A 23,431-nucleotide genomic window follows, 5' to 3' on the forward strand; every position below is an offset into this window, starting at 1 on the left:
CATCTAGCACATCCCCAGGCCTCACCAAAGGGATTGTAATTCTTTACAGAAGACATTTAATTTTGAAAACCTCTTCCTTTTTAGAAACTCAACTACAGCCTAAGGGTGCTTAACATAGGAAGTAACTTCAAGGCTCTTTTGGCGGGTAGCTAAAAAACAAACAAAAAATACCACCATCCAAAAGTAAACTTGACAGTTTTGCTTCTGTTTCAGGAATATAACGACTTTTCATTGGAACACAAGCCCTTCATCATGTCATTCTAAACTTTTGCAGAAAAGGAACTCCTGGGTCTATTTCTCTGTATTTACTTCTCTGTATTTACTATGCAATTATTAGATAAAAAACATTATGCAGTCTGGTTTCTTTGAAAGATTCAACATCTTTACCCATTTGTTAGAATTGAATGGCAAATATTACCAGTTTTCCTTTGCTTTCTGTGTTGATGGTTTGTCTACAGAATAGGTGATATGACTAGTTAATAGAGTGCTTTTTGGGGCTTTTGTCAACAAAGACAGAATTTCCTGCCCTGAGAAGTAAATCCTTATAGAAGCAGCTCTCCCTGAAGTCAAACGTCTTGCCATATGCTCTGTGGAAGCACAAGGTGGAATTGCCTGCTGGTGGTCAAATGTTGAATAAAAGCTGAAGAGCTGAAGACTTCTCTTGGAGGCTTGCTTTACAGCTGGAAGGCAGAAGTCAACATGGCCCACACAGGAGGTAGCAGTGGCAGAGGGGAAAGAATATGAGATTGAAATATAATTTTATGTTTTCATCCCCCCGACTCACCTGTGGCAAATTTTTCTTACCACACTGTGAGGAATAAATGGGAACATGTGTGACACATAGTAACACATAGTACATGTTTTTGCTCACATTCATCAATTTGTTCTATTTCAACCTCTTCTTCTGGAAAGCAGATGAAAAATAAGTTAAAAAAATAATATGACCAAAATGTATTATACTATTAACATATTCACGAGATGGAAGAAATCCAATTGTGATTGCAAAGCCTCCTTATTCTCACCATTTTTCAGAGCATGAATTTGAGAAAAAACCCAAGCTGACATTTCCTCATGACTAAGTTATGGGCGTAAGAGTCCTGATGTCTAACACTGTTGATTTAAAGAAAGTAGAAAACTATCCTGATATTGCATAATATTCATGACAGCTCTAATATTAGTTAAATATCATAAACCATTGTGTTCTTCCAACCAGAAACAAAAATCGATATGACATAGGCTATTTATCAATCTCGTAGAAGTAACTAACTATAAAGAAATACAATTGGAGATTTTCTTTTTCCCATTTAAATTCAACACATATTTGTGAATGCCTACATGAACAAAACTAGTGCTAAATGGGATAGCTTCAGTGATGAAAGGGCATGCTCCAGCCTGGGAGGGCTTGGGATAGAAGCCAACATATAAGCAAATAATCGCAACACAGTGAGATACCCGCAGGATTAAAGGTAGGCATGAAGTTAGGTGCAGGGAAGGGTTCTGGGTTGCAGGTCCCCAAGGAAGGTATTCTGAGGTGAGATATATCACTAGAGTTTTAAACCAGAAATACTAAATTTCCTTAGTGGAGAAAAGAGGGAAAGCCATTATAAGAAAAGCTAACATGAACGTGCAAAATACTTTCAGGCCTAGAGAAATACAAATACAAATGCAAAGGCACTTATCAGAACACAGGGATCCCCCACTCCCCATCTTTCTGCCTTTGTATATGGAGCTCACTTGGCCTGAAAATAGTTTTGTTTTGTTTTGTTTTTTACCATTCTTGGTTTATAGGTGTTTGAACTCTGTATGTGCATTATTGGAAGACTTGGGTTTGTGTCTTAGTATATGAAACTCCATAAAGCTGGATGCTTTTTTGTTGTATTCCTTAGGAACAAACCTACCACCATCATCAGGTTCACTGTGAGCTCCCAGTGCTCCAGAAACAAGTATTGCACTATAAGACTTCAAGTCCCTATGGGCCACAGACCTGGGAGATCCATTTGTAGCTTTTTAGCGTATGGCTGGAGAGCTTAGAGTATGCATAATCTCCTCCTCGGGTGAAAACTGGTAGTAAAATAATTCAGGAAGTCATTTGTGGAAGCTTTATTGCCTTTGTTAATGCCATGAGGGTCCTGCATTTTAAACTTCTGTGATAGTCACAAGAAAGTTGAGCATTAAAATCATTAATTTGTTCACTCAACAGGCAAAGGCTGTCAGTGTTCTCTTCACAATTATTCAGTTCTGATTTTTTTTTTACCACCAATACCACTGGCAGTCTACTTAAAGTCAGCGTCTTCTCTCACCCGGATTATGGCAATAGTCTTCCAGCTAATGTCCCAATCTACCCCTTTGCCCTCCTGCCCCCTACTTTTCATATAATAACCAATTTTGCTAAAATGCAAATTGGATTTCTCACTCTTTTGCTCAAAACTCTACAGTGGCTTCCAACCCCCTTACAGAAAAATACAAAATTGCAAACATTGCATGTGTTTAATACATACTCATTGAATGAATAAAATGACATGAATTAATTGAGTGCTTATGAATCATGAGAAACTGAGCTTGATGTAGGGGTAAAAAGACAGTGACATTCTTTTCTCTCCAGGGTTTTATATTTGGAGATGTGAGGTGAATTCACAAATGAATGAATACAAAAATAATGTTATTTTCTCTGGCCAAAGTCTGAGTAAAAATAGTTTGGGTGCAAACAATGAAATGACCAGTTCTCCCTGGGTGGTAGCAGAGGGTGAGGGAGTGGTGGTACTTGAGTCATAAAATAGTAGAAATCCCAGGATGCTAAAGGGTATGGAGAGGCTTTCCAGGCAAGAGAACCACAGGAACAAATGTACTGAGGTGTGAATTCATAACCAAGGAAGAGCAAGTGCTTTAATGTGGCAAGACACAGAACATAGGATGAAAAGGGAGAGGGAAGGTTCAGAGGCTAAAAGTTAGGTTAGAAAGGATAAACTAAAAGCCTTAAATGTCTGTATCTCATTGCTTGAGTTTATTGTATATCTCCCAAGCAATGTGGAGTCACTAAGGTTTTTAAGATTCATATTATACATCTGGAGACACTGGGAAGGGTCCATAAGAGAATTCAAAGTTGATTAATAGTAAGAACTAACATTTATTGAATGCCTGCTATTTACCAGGCTCTGTGCTAAGTCCTTCACTTTTATTTCATTTATTTCTCTCATCCCCCTTTAGAGATGGAAGGCTAAGGCAGAGAGATGCGAAGCCTAAGGTCATATTGTAGTAGGTTACAGAACCAAAACAGAAACCCAGAGAATCAGACTTTAGAAAACAGAGGGGGAAATGTATTAAGGAGATAAAGTTCCAGAACATAGTCTATTATCAAATAAAAGGGGTAAGGGAGGGGTAGGAGCTTCACATGCCTCCTAGGCTTCTAGCTTGGGTTACTCAGTGCATGGCAGAGTAGATTACTATGTACAGGATGGGACAAATTTAGAAGAAAAGCTAATAAGGCATTTTAAATATATTTGCTTTTATATGCCTGTGGGAAATCTGGAAAGCATATGGGTATACAAGTAAGAAGGCGGACATACAGGTTTGGATCTTAGTAAAGTAGGAGATGCAGATTTGGAACAGGGGGAGTGTAAACAAGATCAAATATCAATAGAAGAGTGGTACTGGTTGAATTGTGTCCCCCTAAAAGATGTTGAATTCCTAACATCCTGTACCTGTGAATATGGTCTTATTTGAAAACAAAAGCTCTTTACAGATGATTGAGTTAAGATGAGGTCATTAAGGTGAGTCCTAATCCATTATGACTGTGTGTTTATAAAAAGGAGAAATTTGGACTCAGATGCACACACACGGAGAGCACCATGCACAGATGAAAGCAGAGAGCAGGGTGATGCATCCACAATCAAAGGAATAACACAGAGTGCCAGCAAACTAAGGAAGAGGCATGGAACAGAGTCTCCTTCACAGCCTTAGAAGGAACCAAACTTTCCAACACTTTGATCATGGATTTCTAGCCTCCAGAATGGGGAGACAATAAATTTCTGTTACTTAGGCTACCAGTTTGTGATACTTTGTTAAAGCAGCCTTAGCAAAGTAATACAAACAGGGAGAGCATGGAAGAGTGAGTGATTACTGGTAATGACTGAACATATATTGTCATTTCAAAAATGAGTTTTCCAGTAGAAGAAGCATATAAGATACTCCAAGAAAAAAAATGAGCTTGTGAAAATGCATGGAAGTCTAAGAAAGGAGGTGCCAGCAGTTTGCACAGGGCTGATGACAAGCTGCAGCTGTGGAGTGGTGAGAACAAAGTGATCTGTTCATGAAAGTTCCTGTAAACAGCACTCTACAAATCTCATTTTATAATTGATAGAGGGCGATCCAAGGCCCAAGAGAATGATTAAATATGTTTTTTTGTTTGTTTGTTTTAAAATGCTCCTGTTCTGTAAATATAGTGGCAGTGGCTGCATAGTTTTTGAACCTACCAAAATGATCCCATTAAAATGGGCAGAGCAAAACTGAAGGATCATGACTAATACCTGCAAATAAAGCTCAGCGCTGAGGAACACCTGGGTGGCACAGCGGTTAAGTGTCTATCTTTGGCTCAGGGCGTGATCCCGGCGTTATGGGATCGAGCCCCACATCAGGTTCCTCCGCTATGAGCCCGCTTCTTCCTCTCCCACTCCCCCTGCTTGTGTTCCCTCTCTCGCTGGCTGTCTCTATCTCTGTCGAATAAATAAATAAAATCTTAAAAAAAAAAAAAACTCAGCACTGAGATACCTCCATAATTACCAAGGGACAAATTAGGGACAGCTCCCAAGAGCTGTGTGATAATTGACAAATATGCAGGAAGAGACAGAAGGAAGGCTTTGAGAACAGAACCTCCAAATCCCCAACAGCCACTCACTAGAAAGTGCAGTGGGCCAATCTTACAGGAGCAGAAGGACCTAGAAATGTGTTCTCAATGATCCAGTGCAAGAAAGAGTCCACAGGGACTGTAATGAAATAATATCTGATGCTATTGGAGCAGTCTTATTACACACAGACTGAAGACCCTTCTAAGATAAGGCTCCACATTGAAGAGAATCTGCTGGGAATAGATTCTAAGTTGAGCAGGACAGGGACAACCATGAGAAATGAAGGAGAAGGTCCAGATTCAAAGGAAGAGTCAGGGAAACAGAGACAGCTGATGTCAGAAAGTTGACAAGTGATATTCTTTTTTTATCACTCATGAGAACAAAAGAAGAATGAGCTCTGGAGCTATGACACCAGCCAAGCCATTCTGGCCCCCTTACTCCTCCTAACTACATAAAAAGTAAACTAACTCATTTTTAAACTTAGGAATGAGAAAAAAAAATCAAACCTATTGTAAGAAAAAGAGACTAGAAATAATGGTGGTGTTCTTACAGATAATGAAAGCATACCAAGAAAACATATGTAGAAAACAGATAAAAACCATAAGCAAATATTTCAAAATGAGTTGAAAGAAATTAAGAGAATTATAAAAGTTATGAAAGAATAATATAAATCAGAATTAGAAAAAATTAGAAAAGAGATGTATAGAAAAAAGATTTGACAAGAAAGATGATATAACCTAATATAGAATTCTAATTTTTTAAAAAAAAGCTCAGAAATGAAAACTCAACTAGTAGGGGTGTGACGCCAATCAAATACCATAGTTAGAAGATAAATAGAAAGTAGAAAGGAGGAAAAAAATTAAATCAGTAAGCTATTTGAGATCAAAAATGTTCAGGAAAATTGACTGATACAGAAGATAAAGAAGACACAACATAAATAAATAGGAGTCCTCAAAGAAGAATACCAAAGTAATGCAACAACAACAGCAACAAAATACTCAATACTATAAATAAAGAAGACTTGAAACTACATATTGAAACTTGAAACTACATAATGAATGGAAACCTGATGCAGAACAGCCAGTATCAAGATACATTCTAATAAAACCATAGCTCTTGGGGCCCCTGGGTGGCTCAGTTGATTAAGCAACTGGCTTTAGCTTGGGTCATGATCCCAAGGTCCTGGGATAGAGCCCTGCATCAGGCTCCCTGCTCAGTGGGAAGCCTGTTTCTCCCTCTTCCACTCCCCCTGCTTGTGTTCTCTCTCTCTCTGTCAAAACAAACAAGCAAACAAAAACCACAGGTCTTCAAAAGAACCAAATATTCCTCAGATATCCAAACAAAAAGTTCAAGTAGTTTATAAGAGAAAGAATATCAGATTTTTATTGAACTTCCATGACAAAAATTCATGCTAGTGAGCAATGAAGTAACAGATTTAATAGACTTAAATAAATAAATTGCAGACCTTGGATTTTGTATGGAATATGCATGGACTGTACAGCCTTCAAACCCAATCCTCCAATGAAAAGTTTTCCCCAGCTATTCTGCTTTTGTACTTCATTGCTGTATCCCTACCATCCTCCCCTCTTGATATCAGAAAGTCTTTGCACCAGGTAGGTGAAGTTCTTTCACAAACTCTAGAAATGGGCACCAATTTTCATGTAAAATTGTGAAACTTCAGGGTCCTCATAATAGATGGAAACTTATTCCCATGCAAGCCAAGATTGATAACTGCATGCTGTTATAAATATGCAAGAACTCAGGGAATATTGTCCCTATGCACCTTTCTTAGGGGATCTACTAGAGAATAAGCTTCAGACAACCCAACATACTGCAGAGTCATTTACGTAACAGCTGGAGAAGTATTCTAGCCAACAACAACAAAAAAGAGGGTGGTATGAATAGCCAAAGCAACCCTGAGAAAGAAACACTAAGCTGAAGGCATCACAATTCCAGACTTCAAGTTATATTACAAAGCTGGAGTAATCAAAACAGTATGGTACCGGCACAAAAATAGGCACATATATCAATGGAACACAATAATAGAAAACCCACAAATAAATCCACAACTATATGGTCAATTAATCTTTGACAAAGAAGAAAAGACTATCCAATAGGAAAAAGACAGTCTCTTCAACAAATGGTGGGAAAACTGGACAGCAATATGCAAATGAATGAAACTGGACCATTTTCTTACACTGTACACAAAAATAAATTCAGAAGGAATTAAAGACCTACATGTGAAGCATGAAACAATAAAAATCCTAAAGGAGAACACAGGCAGTAACTTCTTTGACATCAGCCATATCAACTTCTTTCTAGATATGTCTTCTGAGGCAAGGGAAACAAAAGCAATAAACTATGAGGACTTCATTAAGATAAAAAAAGCTTTTGCACAGCGAAGGAACCCATCAACAAAACTAAAAGGCAACCTATGGAATGGGAGAAGATATTTGCAAATGACATATCTGATTAAGGGTTAGTATCCAAAATATATAAAGAACTTATAAAAGTCAACACCCAAAAACTAAATAATCCAATTAAAAAATGGGCAGAAGGCATGGATAGACATTTTTCCAAAGTAGACAAAGAAATGGCCAACAGACACATGAAACAAGGCTCAATATCATTCATCATCAGGGAAATGCAAATCAAAACTCTAAACTCACGGAGAATGGCTAAAATCAGCAACACAAGAAACAACAGGTATTGGAAAGGATGCAGAGAAAGGGGAACATCTTGTACTGTTGGTGGGAATGCAAACTGGTGCAGCCACTTGGAAAACAGGATGGAGTTTCCTCAAAAAGTTCAAAATTGAACTACCCTACAATCCAGCAACTGCACTACTAGGTATTTACCCAAGAATACAAAAATACTAATTCGAAGGCATACATGTACCCCAATATTTATAGCAGCATTATCTTCACTATCCAAATTATGGAAACAACCCAAGTGTCCATTGACTGATGAATGGATAAAGAAGATGTGCTATATATATCATTTGCTTGTGTGTGTGTGTGTGTGTGTGTGTGTGTATATATATATAGAAAGAGAGAGAGAGAGAGAGAGAAATATTACTCAGCCATAAAAAAGAATGAAATCTTGTCATTTGCAACAATGTAGATGAAGCTAGAGAGTATTATGCTAAGCAAAATAAGTCAATCAGAGAAAGACAGAAACCACATGAGTTCACTCATATGCAGAAGTAAAGAAATGAAACAAACAAGCAAAGGGGAAAAAAAGAGAGCAAGACAAACCAAGAAACAGACTCTTAACTGTAGAGAACAAACTGATGTTAACATGGGGGAGGTGGGCGGGGGATGGGCTGAATAGGTGATGGAGATTAAGGACTGCACTTGTCGTGATGAGCATCAGATGTTGTGTGGAAGTGTTGAATCACTGTATTATACACCTGAAACTACCATACTGTATGTTAACTAACTGGAATTTAAATAAAAACTTCTAATAAATTTCTAAAGGATGATAGACTCAGAATATCACAATTTCACAAGCCCTAATGAATGAATGGATCTAGGAAATGGTCATTAGTGGATGAGGGCATCATAAAGGAGAACATTAGGGTCTCCTCACAAAAGTCACCTGCTAAAAAATGATCAAACTTGAATCTGATCAACACTACCTGACTGAAGAAAATACAAAGGACAAATACGTTAACCATACCACATGTGTGCAGTCATCAAGACCAAGACAGTGAAAAATAGGCAGGAAATGAAAAAAAAAAAAAAGGAGAGGAATCCCTGGTGTAAAAGAGACAAGATACATATCAAATAATCATCACATATAGGTCTTGTTTGGATTGTATTTCAAACAAACTGTAAAGAAAATATGATAATCAAGAAAATATGAAAACTGAGTATTTGATACTATTAAATTATCCTTATTTATAATGTAATAATTGTATTGCATTTATGTTTGTCAATTATTTTTAGTAAAATACTTATGGATGAAGTAACATGATGCTTGGGATTTGCTTCAAGATTATCTGGTAGCAGGGAATACGTGAAGGTATAAATAAAAAATAATGTATGTATTGTACATACATGTATCAATAATTAATCTGGGTGAAGTGTATAGTGGACTCAATACACTATTTTTTCTCCTTTTGTATATGTTTGAAATTCTCAGTAATAAAACATTTTTTTAGAAGACTTCAGGAGGGTTTCAGAGCAAATGCAGTCTAATACTTCAGACTTGCATGGTGCCCTACGAGAAATCCATCTCCCGAGTACCACTGAGCACGTAAAGAAACTGACCACAAAGGATGTGTGTAGATTGCCAAAGTGGCAAATCCCTTGTACACCCGAGTTTCCAACACATTTCAACTCACTCCTCATATTTCAAGTCAGTGGATTGCCTTTAATGAGGCCAAAGATTGCAGGGACTTCTCAAAGCAAACATTTAAGAATAAGGGTACTTGTTAAGCAGTTATCTTTGGACCTTAAATTAACAAGCCACTAAAGTAACTGTTTCTTGTGTGCTTGTGTATACTGGCTTGCAGAAAAGAAAAGCAGCCTTGGTGTTTGAATTATAAATGATCACTCATTTCTTTCTTATTCTCCATGTTTTCTTTCTAGATATTTCCACACAATCTACTTAGGTATTCGAAGTCGACAGAGTGGGGAGAATGACAGATGGAGGTTTTACTGGAAAATGGTGTATGAGTATGCCGATGTGAGTATGCTGCATTTGCTAGCCACCTTTCTGGAAAGTGCTCCACAGCTGGTCCTGCAGCTCTGCATTATCGTACAGACTCATACCTTACAGGCCCTCCAAGGTAAGGGCTTGTCATTTGGTTTCTGACTTTGGGGAAAGATTGGCTAAAGTAAAGTTTTTTGTCACAATCCAAAAAACTGTTTTAATATCCTTTATTGACAGAGGCCATGGTTCTCCCTGTTATATGTCTGCTATTTGACACGAGAATTTGTGAATGATGTGTATTTTCTTCTTCATGATTACTTGTGATGGCTAATTTACAGAAAGACAATTCTTTTTTGCCTTCAAGCTGCTCTCTGAGTTAAAAACATTTCTATGATTTTACATTTGGTCAGAATGAAAATAGAGGCAACTGGGTTTTTCTGGCTTGTGTGATAGAGTAATTTTCAAAACCTTGAAAAAAAAAAGGCCTAGCTCTCTATCTTTCTAATAATATTTATACACATATTTGAATATGAGGGTAATCTCTGTCATTTCATTTTGACATGAAGAAACAGAGAGAGATTAAAAGGAAATGGTAGGTTACCATAATATTTTTTCAAAATTATAGGAGAAAAAATGTCATTATTTAACAATACATTGTTTATATACTACTGTTTTATAACACAAATATTATCAGATAAATATTTTTGTGTTTTGCTGTCTTGTTTGATAACCTCATCACTAAGACTGTCACTTATCTGCTCTGATGTTTCCTTAAGCTCTGCTATTTAAATCTTTTCTAGCAGCAAAAAGATCAGACAGACCAGTAGGTGCATAGGTGAATAAATGGGTGGATGGATAGACATTTTCTAAATAAGGAGTTTCCTGGCAATTTGTCTATCCTATAACTAAATAGATTTTGTGAATCAGTTAACATGTTATAACATGCTCATTTTGTTTCTATCTCCTTAGAGCCTTTGCTGTGATTTCCTCTATGTACACCCATGTTGGTGTCCTGTTCTGGGCCATGCTTTAACTCGAGATTTGATCTGATTGGTCTGGGGATTCTCTACAGTGTCATTAGAACATTTTATAGCAAGGAGCATATTAGCTTAGACTGAGCACTTTAAATGGCGAAGGATGGGAGCTACATGAGAGGAAAAGAAAGATGGAGACTGTACTGGTAGCTGGGGACCCATTTATTTGTAAATGTCTGGTCAACCCCTGCTCCACACTAGAATATCTTTGGTCCAAGAAGTTTAAGAAAAGGGTCAAAGAGTTCCGTGGGGTGTGATTCTCAAATGCTAGAAAGCAAATTGGAAGAAAGACAGTGTTGTGTTAGCACAGAAACAGACAGGAAAAGCCTGGAGAAAACAAGACGTATAAATTAGCTGTGGATGACTGTCTTTAGCTGTAAAAGACAACAGGCTGCAGAGAGAAGATCTGGCTTTGGCCATTCACTTCCTTGCTGTGAGACCTTGTGCAGGTCACTTAATGTCTCTGGGCCCCCACTTCTCAAATGTAAAGGTCACCAATGAAACTAGATGATCTCTAAACTCCTTGGAGCTCTGTTCCATCTTTGCATGATGCCCAATAACCCTACAGGGCCAGGGGCATGCATTAGGAAATGGTCTGTAAATGAGGACACAAATTTAGAGGCAACATCAAACTAAATCTCCATCACAGAATCTGGTACTTATCTCCAGAACAACTTGGCAACCTCTTAGTATAACTACACAAGAGGAGGGGCACCTGGGTGGCTCAGTTGGTTGTGTCTGCCTTCAGCTCAGGTCATGATCTCACGGTTTTGGGATCGAGCCTCACATTGGGCTCTATGTTCAGTGGGGAGTATGCCTCTCCTTTCCCTTTGATCCTCCTTCTCACTAGTGCTCTCTCTCTCTCTCTCTCTCTGTCTATCTCAAATAAATAAGTAAAATGTAAATAATAATAATAATAATAATAATAATAATAATAATAATTACACAAAAGAAAACCCAGGCACAAATGTGGAGCATTGCAACCTGCCTTCCTGTGGCCCAAGATTACTGGGTGTCCCTACCGGTTTTCTAAAGATTTAGAAAATCATAGAGAAGTTTTTATACTAAAGATGGTGGAGATAGAGTAAGAAAGGTGAGAGAGGGCCTAAGAAAATGAGATCACTTCGGTTGGAGGGTTTTATGTAGTTTTATAGAAAAAACATAGAAAGCAATCCTTACTTTTTCTCAGATTATTCATTCTAAGCATAGGAATCAAAATTTCTGTTTCACAGAGTTGTGGCTCTTCACTGACCCTGGTGTCCCCGGCTTATCTGTCAAGCCCACATTTGCACGAGGCTTACTTTGGGAGCCAGACCTCTTCCTTGGCCAAGGCAAGCCATGCTGTCAAAATTGGAAAGCTGTAGGGGAAATGTGTTCTGTATTGCTCCCTAGGTAATCAAAAGACTGGCTGGTTCAAAGATCACTAGGATCAATGCAAGTCATTGAGCACAAGACGAGGAATTAGCCTTCTAGGTGGGTCTTGGCATTGCCATTTTTTAACAAGGGAGGTGGGCAGAAAGTTATGTCAAAAGACCAAACAGTAGAAAATACATGACAGCAAACAACAACCACAAAACCTCCAGCAAATGAAGATGAGCCCAGGCAACACTATCTAAATCAGGTTGCATTTTGAATAGAAACCTGTCTTCAGAGAGAGCTTCCAAATTCAACCCTCCACTGATAGATGATCCCACTTAAAATGAACCAGCTTATAAATTAAACTGTGTGAATAAATTACAGGAACAGAGCTTTTCCCCTCTAGGGGAAGAAAAGTAAATGTGATAGAAACTAGTCTGACATCTACTTTCATATATATTTATGGTACAAGATTCTTGGGATTTATATATAAAAATACAACTTTCTGCAATGGATGCAAATAATCAATGGAATGAACCCTCTGAAGTATTTGCAAATAGCTCTGAATTAAAATCTGTAAAATATTCTTATTTAGCCGGTAGAGAGTGGTCCTATGTCTGCAAGTCATTCTTGTATATGCCTATCTAGCATTATTAGTTTTTAGGATAGAAATGATGCCTTTTTAGCCCAATTTCAACCATTTATTACTTTCTGAAGGACACTCTTTTAAAAACCAATACGAAAATCAAAGAAAAGATGTGACATTTTAAAACAGATGCTTAAAAATTGCATTCTCCTTTATGGAAGTTGGCATTGCCTTAAAACACTGTTAGCTGTGAAAATCCTTTTCGGTATTCCTTACTTATTGAATAATTAAGTCAGAGGCACTTCATTGGATTGGAGGCTACATGCTCAGTGGTGAACCATGCAAGTAAAGTGTCATGGTTTCTCAGTTGGCAGTATCCCAGGAAGGACAATTTGGCTCCTGCCCTGAGACCAGTAATCAGAATAAGACCGAAACTTGGACATGAACATCCAGTCTTTTCACTCCATGTTGTTACCTTAGACACAACTGCTGCTCTTCGTTGGATCTGGAGCTTTCCTAGGGATATCTATCTCTGAAGTTAAGAAACACTCAAGAGGCTCCAATTGTACATGCATAGCTAAGATGGCACATATTGCATAAGTTTCCAGTATACACCTCGTTAAGATTTTCCAATCCAATTCCATACCCCTGCCAGAAGAGGAAGAGACAGAGAGAGAGAGAAAGAGAGGTTCAGGAAGGAAAGAAAGAAAGAGGGGTGGAGAGAGAGAGAACGAGGGAGAAAGTCAGCCAGGTAAACCAAGATGGGTAACGGTGCACCTGATTGTCTTAATTTGAGGACATGGCTCTCGGTGTTAAAGATGTTAAGATGTAGTCCGAGGCCTGGCTATCCTTTTTTCAAGCAACATCTTAAACCCATCCAGGGCCTTTGATTATATCTAAATGGTACAAGAAAAGGTAAACGGATGATTGTCTACCTTCTATAGAAAGAAATTACCCTACATGGCCTTTTGGATCTAAAATGAGCAAACTGCATCTAGAGGGTCTCTAAGTCACTTTGAGTTTTGTGAGTGTGATTTTCTGAAAACTTAGTTTTGGTTGTATAGACCCAGCCTCCCAAGGTTGGTGGAGAAGATACTGATTCATGTGTAAACAAGTGTCCACAGGCCTTCCCTAGCCATGTAGCATTGCTCAGTGCCGGGCTCCATGCACCATGCTCCATGCTCCATGGAACAGCCTGGGGAATGCTGTACAGGATCATGGCACACCATGTATTTACCCTTCCAGTGTGTGTGTCTGTAAGCCACGGCCCAGGCTGGTACAGCTCAGTCACCTGGCTCTGGCGGCCAGGTGTGCCTGCCCACCAGTGAAGCCATCATGAAGGAACAGTGATTCCTCTTAAGGAACCATCTAGGTAAACCAGAAGGAATCAGGCCTTCATAAGTTGCAAGTTGGGTGCCAATCTGCGAACCCAAATGTTTCCACTTTTTTCAGCTGGGTTCAGTTCTTCATTTCCAATTTCCACATTTACTTGTCATTACTAGAAAATCTCATTTTACACTTGACATGTACTTAGCTTTGATATGCAGAGTGAGTGACAAACAAATGCCTTCCCACAGGCCATGTGTCCAGGACAGCATTGTTGAGCAAAAAAAAAAACACCAACACCTACTTCAATTCTGATTTCTTTAGATCCCAAACCCCACGTGTTGCCCTTTTTGCCAACAGTTTATCCTGAATACTTCATGAAAAGAAGAGAGGAAGAGGGGATGGGAGTTTTTTAATTATTCTTTTCCTCTCTTGCCTCCTGTGAGACCACTGAGAAAGTCACAAGTGAAGGGTCTGTCCTCAAACATCCAGTACTATGCCCAGCAAACTCGGGGAACTAAGACATCCTAAAGTGTGAAAAACACTTCATTTGCTATGACCTGATGAGACTTTCAAGATTTAAATCTGGGATGTCCAGTCACTCAACCTCACGGTCGAACAGGTAGAGCCACACCCAGCTACCTTTACATGGCTCAGGTCAGAGAAGGAACCCAGCTACCTCCAGGGTCAAGGCCTTCCTTCTCTGCCAGATGCTTCTTTCTGCTTGTGCCTGGCTCCACCTCTGGGTTTCTTCAAGGCAAGAGTGCCAGCCCGTGAGTGGGATTATGTCCCACATCTCTTTAGATCTGTCTACTTTGCAGTTGCTATTTTCATTCGTTAATTAACACATTTATCGAATGTCTATTATGTGTATGATGGTGTGTGAAGCTCTGCAAAATTTGTCCTAAAAAAAGTTCATGTTTTTATTAGAAGTTTATAATGTGACATTATAAACAACGTGACAAAACATATTTAGAAACACCTAATTTATCTGGGCATATTCTAGAATGTTCCATTTTCTAGATGGGATACTTTAAATGAGAGGAACCCTTAAAGCATATCTAGCTCACCCTCCCCCACTGAGGGGCCACCGAGCCTCTGCTTGAGCCCATTGTTCAATATATGGCACTTGTGACTGAATCTCAGACTGTTGGAAAAGGCCTTACCCAGCATCTAGCCCATCACTCTACCTGACACATGAATCTCTGATCAGTTCTGTCTTTGCTCACTGCATTCAATCTCAGGGTCCACCATCTCGCCAGGAAGGCGACTTATCATCATAAATCTGATAAGCAAAAGCTCTCCTCTCCAACTTTGGGCAAACAGTACCCCATCCTCTCTGTAGAATGTTCTTCCTGCTGCCCTTAGAGCATTGAACGTTCATACCAAGCAGATTACTTTAGTCCATGGGCAGAGTTGTCTCCTCTAGTTGAGCCAAAGGCTTCACAAGAGTCATTTTGGGTTTCCGAAGCTGTTCATTTTAACTGCTTGTTTTTTTTTTTGACCATTGTTCTTGTGACCACTTAGTTTAATTAGCTAGCATATAAACTGATGAAATCTGAATGTGGAAAAAAGAGGTGTTTCTATGAACTCTGAGCTCACAGTCTCAGGAAGAGTGGATCAGACTTTCCTAACCAGGGTAGTGCTTTTGTAACTAGGCAGCATCAAAGTGTCAGGACCCTTCTTCAGTCACCCATTGTCTGGCCACCAGAGATGGTTTGTGCTGCCCTAGGGGCTGCAGGTGAGGGCTGCACCCTGGTCCTCTGTAGCCACCAGCCCTCCTTTGCACAAGGCTATCCAAGAGCTGTATGCACCTGCCTCCAATGTCCCCAGACCACTCCGTGAGATTTAGTATTGTATCTCTGAATATTGCCTTTTTTTTTTCTTTGTGTGATGATATGTCAGTTAGAGTGCCACCCCTCATCAGGAATGCAGAACATGTTAGATATTCCTAAAGAAGAGATTTAAATCAGGAGATCTACTCCAATGGGTGCTGGGATGCTGAGAGGACAAAAAGCAGATGTCATCAAAGTAAGAGATTCCTAATTAAAGGGAGAAGCTCCCCCCCACCCACCCAACGCCAGAGGAATGAAGGAAGAAGTGCTCAGATCTCTGAGGAAGGCACAGCTTGGTGGGTAAGGGTGGCAAAGGGGCGGGGTATAGTGGCTGCTGAGGCTGCCCCGGCGAAGCCAGCCAGGCAGGGATGGAACAAGTCTCCCTGGATGTGGTGAGGGTGTGAGGCTGTGGGCCAAGAGAAGCTGGGGACAGAAGCAGGAGCTTTAGAGGCCAGTGAGGAGAGGATGCTGATCTCAGCTGGAATCCAGAAAAAATTCTCTCTTCTCCTCCAACATGCTGCCAGTGCTACCTCTCTGCAGGACTTAATGGGAAGCCAGCTGGTCAGGGGATCAGGGAAATCTCCACGGGCCCAGTTGCACCTCTCAGGCAAGAGGTAACCCACTCCCCATTCTGCTTTGTTACTTGTGCCTACTTCTAGCTGAGAAATGATAACTGAGCTTGTTAAAGCCAGAAAGACCACTGTACAGGACAAATGCACAGGCTTTAGATCATGGAGATTGTGTCATGTGAAAGATATCCAAGCGGCCGAATTTGGCAATTGATATGTCTTCCTCCAGTGTAAGACCACAGAGCTCGAGTGACCACGCAGCAGTGTCCAGCAATCCTACCTGACTTCTCCTTGAAATTCATTGTCCTGCCCCCAAACTCGCTACGTTCTCATCCTCGCAACGCTCTGCATCTGGCACTCTGAACTGCTGGCCTCACTTCTTATTTGAGTGAGAAATAGAAGCAGTCAACCAAGCTGCTTTATTTTCCATTCAAACTGTACCGCTCTACCAGCTTCTGTGCCTGTGTACCTGGGCTCCCTCCATTTACAAGGATAAAGTACGTGCAAGCCTATCTGTCCACCCCTCCTCTGTGCTGGATTCCGTCCCTGCTCACCTACTCAAGCATCTTGTTGGTGAAATTAGCCTCTCTCCATCTCCTGCATTATCAACTTTTCTTTTTACTGGATTGCTGCCAGCACCCATAAGCAAGCTTCTTGTAATCACTCCCATTTTTATTAAAGACAAAAATTGGCCCTTATCGCCTATTACCATCATAACTTCTTGCTCTTCACAAACCCCTTGAAAGATTCATATACCTTCTCTCCTCTTCCTCACTTCCTATCATCTATATCTGTTTTCATTTTATAATTTTTAAAATACTATTTTTGAAGTATACTACATATATAGCAAAGTACACAACCATCATTAAGAAACCGCTACCAAGAGAAGAACATGAGCAGCATCCCGGAAGCTCCGTGCTTCATACATCCACACCAACATCTTGACTCCATTCTCCCTAAGTGTGCTGACTATTCTGATAAATGGGTTTTCTGGATTTTTGAGCTTTCTGTAAAGAGAATCATTCATTATTGTGCATGGGTGTGCATGTGCATGTCTGTGTGTTTCTGGGTTTTTTCATTCAGCATTATGCACATAGGTATAATTCATTTTCATCACTTTAAAATAATCCATTGTAAGAATAAACCTCAGTTTACGTATCCATTCTACTGTTGCTGATGGACACCTGGTTTGTTCTGTTTGGGACTATTATGAATTATGATACCATGATGGTTTTTATATGCCTTTACACATGTACACATACTTCTCTTGGGTTAATAAGAGTGAAATCACTGAGTCATGGAGTACAGGCACGTTGAACTTTAGTAGATGATGCCAAAGTATTTTCCAAAGTGGTCGTACCAATTCACAGTCATTCCTACAGCAATGAGTTTGTGTTGATTGCTCCAAATCTTCAAAATTTGGCATCATTGCTCTTCTTAATTCTAGCCATGAGTAGGATCTCAATGTGTTTTCGATTTGCATTTCCTAATAATGAGCCAGCAAAAAAAGTATCTTTGATTCTTCTCGTCTTCCTCACCCCTTTCACCTAATCCATCAGCAAGTTCTATCTGCTCCACCCTCAAAATACATCTCAAAGCTAATCACCATACACCACCTCCACCACATCCTCATCCAAGCTACAACCTAGCTAGACTTCTCCAGTGAGCTGCTATCCCTGCTTCATCCTTGCCTCCACACAGTCTATTTGCCATACAGCAGTCATCATGATCTTTGTATCTTTTTATCACTTTACTTCCCTCTTTAAAATTCTGATGAGTCTTCATTGCAATTAAAACAAGTTCAACATTTTTGTAATGAGTGTGAGACAAGGTGCCCTGGTTTGGGACCTCCACCTTTTTCTACTCTTCCCCTACTCTCCCAAGTTCGGTAGCACTGATCTGCTATTTCTTAGACATGCCATGTTGCCATTTGCTGTTCCCTTGCCTTGTCATTCCCTCAGGTCTTCACATGACTCATCCTCTTCACTCAGGACCACGCTCAAGCATCACTTCTAAAATTCACATCACCTTCCCCACCAATAGACTTTCCCTCTCCCTCCCTCTTCACTCTGTGTTATTTTTTGCAATAGCCAACTGAAAACTTTATTCGTTCACATGAATTGTTGCTATTATTGCTCTCTGTCATCCCTAATGGAAGGCAAGCTGCATGAGAACAAGGACAATAGAGATGAGACTGAAAAAGAGAAAGCACTCAAAAAGTATTTGACTGAAGAATTTAGTATGTAATTACCATGCTCAGAATCTATCTTAGTTTTTACTGGTTTCTCAGTTGGACTAGGCAGTATATTCTGCTGGTTAAGTTTCCATGGGAAAGCATCGTGTTATTTTACATGGATGAAAGACATAATATAAGCTCCCCTCAAATATTGTATTTTTAAGACTTCTACATATTTGGGAATTTTTAAATATTACCTTTTTATTCTCTATTACATCCGCTATTCAAGATAGAATGGAGGGGCGCCTGGGTGGACAGCGGTTAAGCGTCTGCCTTCAGCTCAGGGCATGATCCTGGCGTTATGGGATCGAGCCCCACATCAGGCTCCTCCGCTATGAGCCTGCTTCTTCCTCTCCCACTCCCCCTGCTTGTGTTCCCTCTCTCGCTGGCTGTCTCTATCTCTATCAAATAAATAAATAAAATCTTAAAAAAAAGATAGAATGGAAAGCACAAATACACACAAAGAAAATCAAAGCCATCTTCCTGACAGAAGTAATAAAAATCCTGCCACTGAGAAATTAGTGATTATATTTTATTGCTTATTCTTATAGACTTCTTTCATAATTTAGTATATATCACATTAAAAGGGAATTAAAATGTAGATGCTGTTTTATAACCTTTTTCTGACAACATACCATGAACATATGTCCATAACTATGTATATATAATTTCTACATCGTTTCTAACAACTGCGTAGTTTACCAACATGGATTATCTTTTTCTTTTCCATTAATTCCCTTTTTTTAAAATTATAAGTTATCAAATCATATTAAGAACTCAATCTTTGCAGATAGCCCCAATTATTTCTCAAAGATAAATATATAAAAGTGAAATCGCTGGATTTATGGGCAGGGTTTGAAGGCTTTGATACATAATGTCAAAGTGGCAATTTTAAAGTATACTTCTTAAGAAGAATTCTGCAATGTCTCAAGTTTCTGATCCATATGCATAGGAAGTCAGTGAGCGCAATAATCATGACAAGGACTGAGAAATGGGCAAATCTCTTGATATGTAGGAAAGAGCTCTTAATAGTTCCCATTCGAATATGAAGGGCTTAATTCCAAGAAGTGTCCTAATTTCTTCCCTTGTTACTTCATTGTATCCACCTTTATAAACTTTATTAAATCTGTTCTACTAAGCAGTATCATTTCATTGTTGATGAAACAAAAATTTAAGAACAGCTTCATCAGAGACTTTTGATTTGGACCAAAATTGTAAGGAAAGCAGATCTTGCATCTGCTTCCTCAAAACATATGACAAAAATCTGACCAAAGAAAACTTGTAAAGAGTTAAACCATACAAAAATTATAAAACAGCAGCCTCTATACTGGACAGTTGTGATCTCTTTTGGCTTTATGAACATACTAGATTTATGCAATAGCATTTAGTGCAAAGCCCTACTATGTATTAAAAAAATTTTAAAAAGCAGCATGTCCTCCCTTCCAGGTGCAAATTTGTACCGTCCAGGTACAAATACAGTAGAGACTGCCAAAAACAAGGGTAAGGTTAGCGATGATGCCGGCACTCAAAGGCCATTACACATTCCTTCCTGGCAGCATGGACCACCACATTTGTCACATACTAGGCAATCAATGGGTAAAATGAAGAATGAATGCCTGCTCTGTGGCAGAGCCCTATGCTAGGTTGATTGATATAAAAACAAATGGCACAGCCCTGGCATTCGAAGAATCCAACCGACTAGAAAAGAAAGACCAAAAAGCCGTTTTAACTCTCTTATGCTCTACATTCTATTTGTGGCCATGTTAAGACCCTTTGGTGACACAGAATGATCTCTTATGGAGAATGATACAAGGGAAGCAGAATTGCCATCCTTGCTGTCTGTGTTCAAAAAAAGATGTCAAGGAATGTTGGAAGAATCGGGGAAGTTTTCATGAAAAGAATGGCCTCTGAGGTGGGTCACAAATGATACCCAACATTTTTTTCATGTTCGATTTAAGAAAAGAGAAGAGAAGAGAAGAGAAGAGAAGAGAAGAGAAGAAAGAAAAGAGAAAAGAAAAGAAAGAAAAGAAAAAAGGAAAGAAAAGAAAAAAAGAAAAGAAAAGAAAGAAAAGAAAAGAAAAGAAAAGAAAAGAAAAGAAAAGAAAAGAAAAGAAAAGAAAAGAAAAGAAAAGAAAAGAAAAGAAAAGAAACATGAACAAAACCAGAAGAGGGAGGCTGGTGGTTTTGTCTATGCCTGTCTGTTCAGTAATGCTGGTGATACAAGTCTCCTCAAAGCAGTGGGATTGTTGGTGTTATTTATAGTACAGGATTAAGATTTATTTCTTACCCTTGAAGGATCTTTCTAGTAGCAGGGTAAGTCCTTGCATATATGCTTTTAAAGAAATACAGCCTATTTTCCTCTATCTCTTACTTTCCAGCCTGTGTTTTTGCATTGTTTGGTACTCGAGATTCTCAATAGATAAATCAATAAAATAGTAAACTGCCAGTCTGCTTAATCGATACATATAAGGAGTTGAGTTTTAAAAACTATCAACAACTTTGCAGGGAGAGACTTACAAAACTGACATGATGTGTCAGCCATCCGCTCCACCCTATTGAAAAGTATTGGCAGAATAAACGATGAGTGTCTTGGGGGTAATGATACTATTGATCTCTTTATTTCACATTCAATAGCCTCTGAGTCATGGTACCTCCCCAAGTTATACTTAGAAGAAAAGAGAGATGCTTCATTTGCTTATCATTGATTCAAGTGCTTGAAATCAACTCTGTATGGTATATCAGCACCCAGCACAGCTGTGAGTAGTTTTGAATTTGAATCATTTTGAACATAATATGAAATAAGGGACTGACTATTTTTAGGTTCTACTTAATTATCTCCAATAATCAAGCACAAATCTTGGTATTTTTCCACCCAGTCTTCCCTCTCTCTCCCTCTCTCCTTCCCTGTGAGATGTGAGTGAATTTGTATGCATGTTCAGGCATGGGGTCCCAAACAGGCATATGTGTAGGATCAACAGGTGGTAATAATTGCGTGTGTATGAGAAGAGACCCGGAGAGAGGTGCAGAGTGGTTCTACAACGCTGTCGGAACAGAGAGGCATACATAAATAAAGGGCTGTCTGCAGCGAATAGTGTCCCCAAACACTGGCTGTTCCTTTGCCTTTCTTACGGCTTTGTTTTGCCAACCTCCAACCTCCCCAAATTTCAGTAACATTTCAACACTTCACACCTTCAAGGACACGGAAGCCCACATTTATTTTCCATTTACCTGACATTTAGCCCAAACTCAGAGCAGGTATTTACTTTGACTATTGACATACTGTAATTATTATTTCTAAACACTAAAAATTGCTACTGTGAATAGTCAAAATACTCACTGAGCAGGGACAAGACAAGGTCAACTTAATACAAATTCACAAGTGCCTTACTATGGTATTTCCCCAAATAGCTTTTTTTTTTCTTTCCATAGGAAGCCACAGACAGTTTGAGGATCAGGATTGTTTGACTCAATTCTGATTGGGTGGGTGGATGAGGGAAGCTCCCCCAACCATGTGAATAGTTTTCCTGATGAAACCTGCTCTTTGTGGACAAACTTTTGCCATCCCAAAGTGTGCATTGCAGTCTAGAAATGCATTTTGCATTTATTCGGCGGATTAGAATCAGACTGAATCTTAAAGCATTCCTTAGACATGTAAGTGAATATTTTCTTGATGACTCAGCAGGATAAAGAACTATGATCATTTCCGGTTGAATGATTCAAGGAAGCCTTTTTAAAAAAAAAAAATGTCCCACTTGTGCATAGGACTGTGTGAGAGATCCAGAGCCCTGCACGCTGTCAGAGCCAGATGCAAGCAGGAGGAAAAAGAAGCAACTGATTCAATTGGTATGTAAACAGTCCTCCATATAAAACCGTGGGGAGACTCACTCTTCACAGCACAATGAGCCACTGATTGCAGAAGGATAGGGCCTGCAGAGCGCTGTCTGCCTGAGGTTTGGTCAGCACTTTCATTGTGATCCTAAATTTCCAAGCTTTCCACTCAGCTGTAGGAAAAGTCTGAGAGTCTGGGAGACAAATGAGACTCCAAAACTCCAAAACTTTTTAACCATCCATAATAGTGTCAATTCAAACACTTGGACAATTCTATGGGGCTCCAGTTCTCAGTGTGGGGTTGGAACATAGGAGTTTCCAGTGTGTAGGCTTCAGCAAAAGCCAGAACTTCCAGATTTTTGTTAGTTAAAACACTAAGTTAAAATCGAAATGTAAGAAATGTAAAACATATCTCCTATGACGTAAATAGGGCACCAATATTTTTGCCATAGGCTTTAGGAATAAATGACTGAGTCAATAAATGCACAGACTGTAAATATCACAGATTCTTAAAAAATCAACATAGAAAAGTAAAGCAGCTATAAAAGTCACATGAAGTAAAATGATTTTCTTTTTATTGATTTGAGAGAGAGAGTATGATCGAGGGGAGAAGAGGGAGAGGGAGAGAATCTCAAGCAGATTCTACACTGAGCCCCCTGCGGGGCTTGATCTCATGAGCCCAAGATCATGACCCGAGCCAAAATCAAGAGTCGGCTCAACTGACTGAGCCACCCAGGCACCCCTGAAGTAAGTTGCATTTTTGAAATGTTTTGTGAACACAGAAGGAGATACTAATTTTAAATTCAAGGATACTAGGAAATTTCATGAAAGAGGGAGTATTGGATCTTAAAGAATAAGTGAAATGAGGGGCGCCTGGGTGGCTCAGTCTGTTAAACATCTGACTGTTGATTTTCAGTTCATGTCAGGATCTCAGGGTTGTGACATTGAGCCCCACACTGGGCATGGAGCATACTTGAGATTCTCTCCCTCCCTGTCCCTCTGCCCCTAACCCCCACTCTCTTTCTGTCTCTCTCTCTCTCAAAAAAAAAAAAAGTGAAATTATTTTGAATGCTTGGGCAGGTCTGCTGCGCGCTGAAGTGGAAGTCAGAGCATGAGACATGTGTGTCATCACACTACTAACTCCAGGAAACAGGAGGGGAA

The 23,431-nt window shown here is 39.3% G+C and overlaps 1 protein-coding gene across 1 annotated transcript in view; it reads left to right on the top strand.

Moving 5' to 3' along the window:
* Positions 1 to 23,431, top strand: part of XKR4 (XK related 4) — a 416,882-nt gene that overhangs the window by 240,706 nt on the left and 152,745 nt on the right. Inside the window, exon 2 of the mRNA XM_048212519.2 lies at positions 9,437 to 9,636. Within this exon, the coding sequence (XP_048068476.1) occupies positions 9,437 to 9,636 (200 nt within the window). The remainder of the gene's footprint in view (positions 1 to 9,436; positions 9,637 to 23,431) is intronic.

Source organism: Ursus arctos, unplaced genomic scaffold, assembly GCF_023065955.2.
Source record: "Ursus arctos isolate Adak ecotype North America unplaced genomic scaffold, UrsArc2.0 scaffold_6, whole genome shotgun sequence".
NCBI lineage: Eukaryota > Metazoa > Chordata > Mammalia > Carnivora > Ursidae > Ursus > Ursus arctos.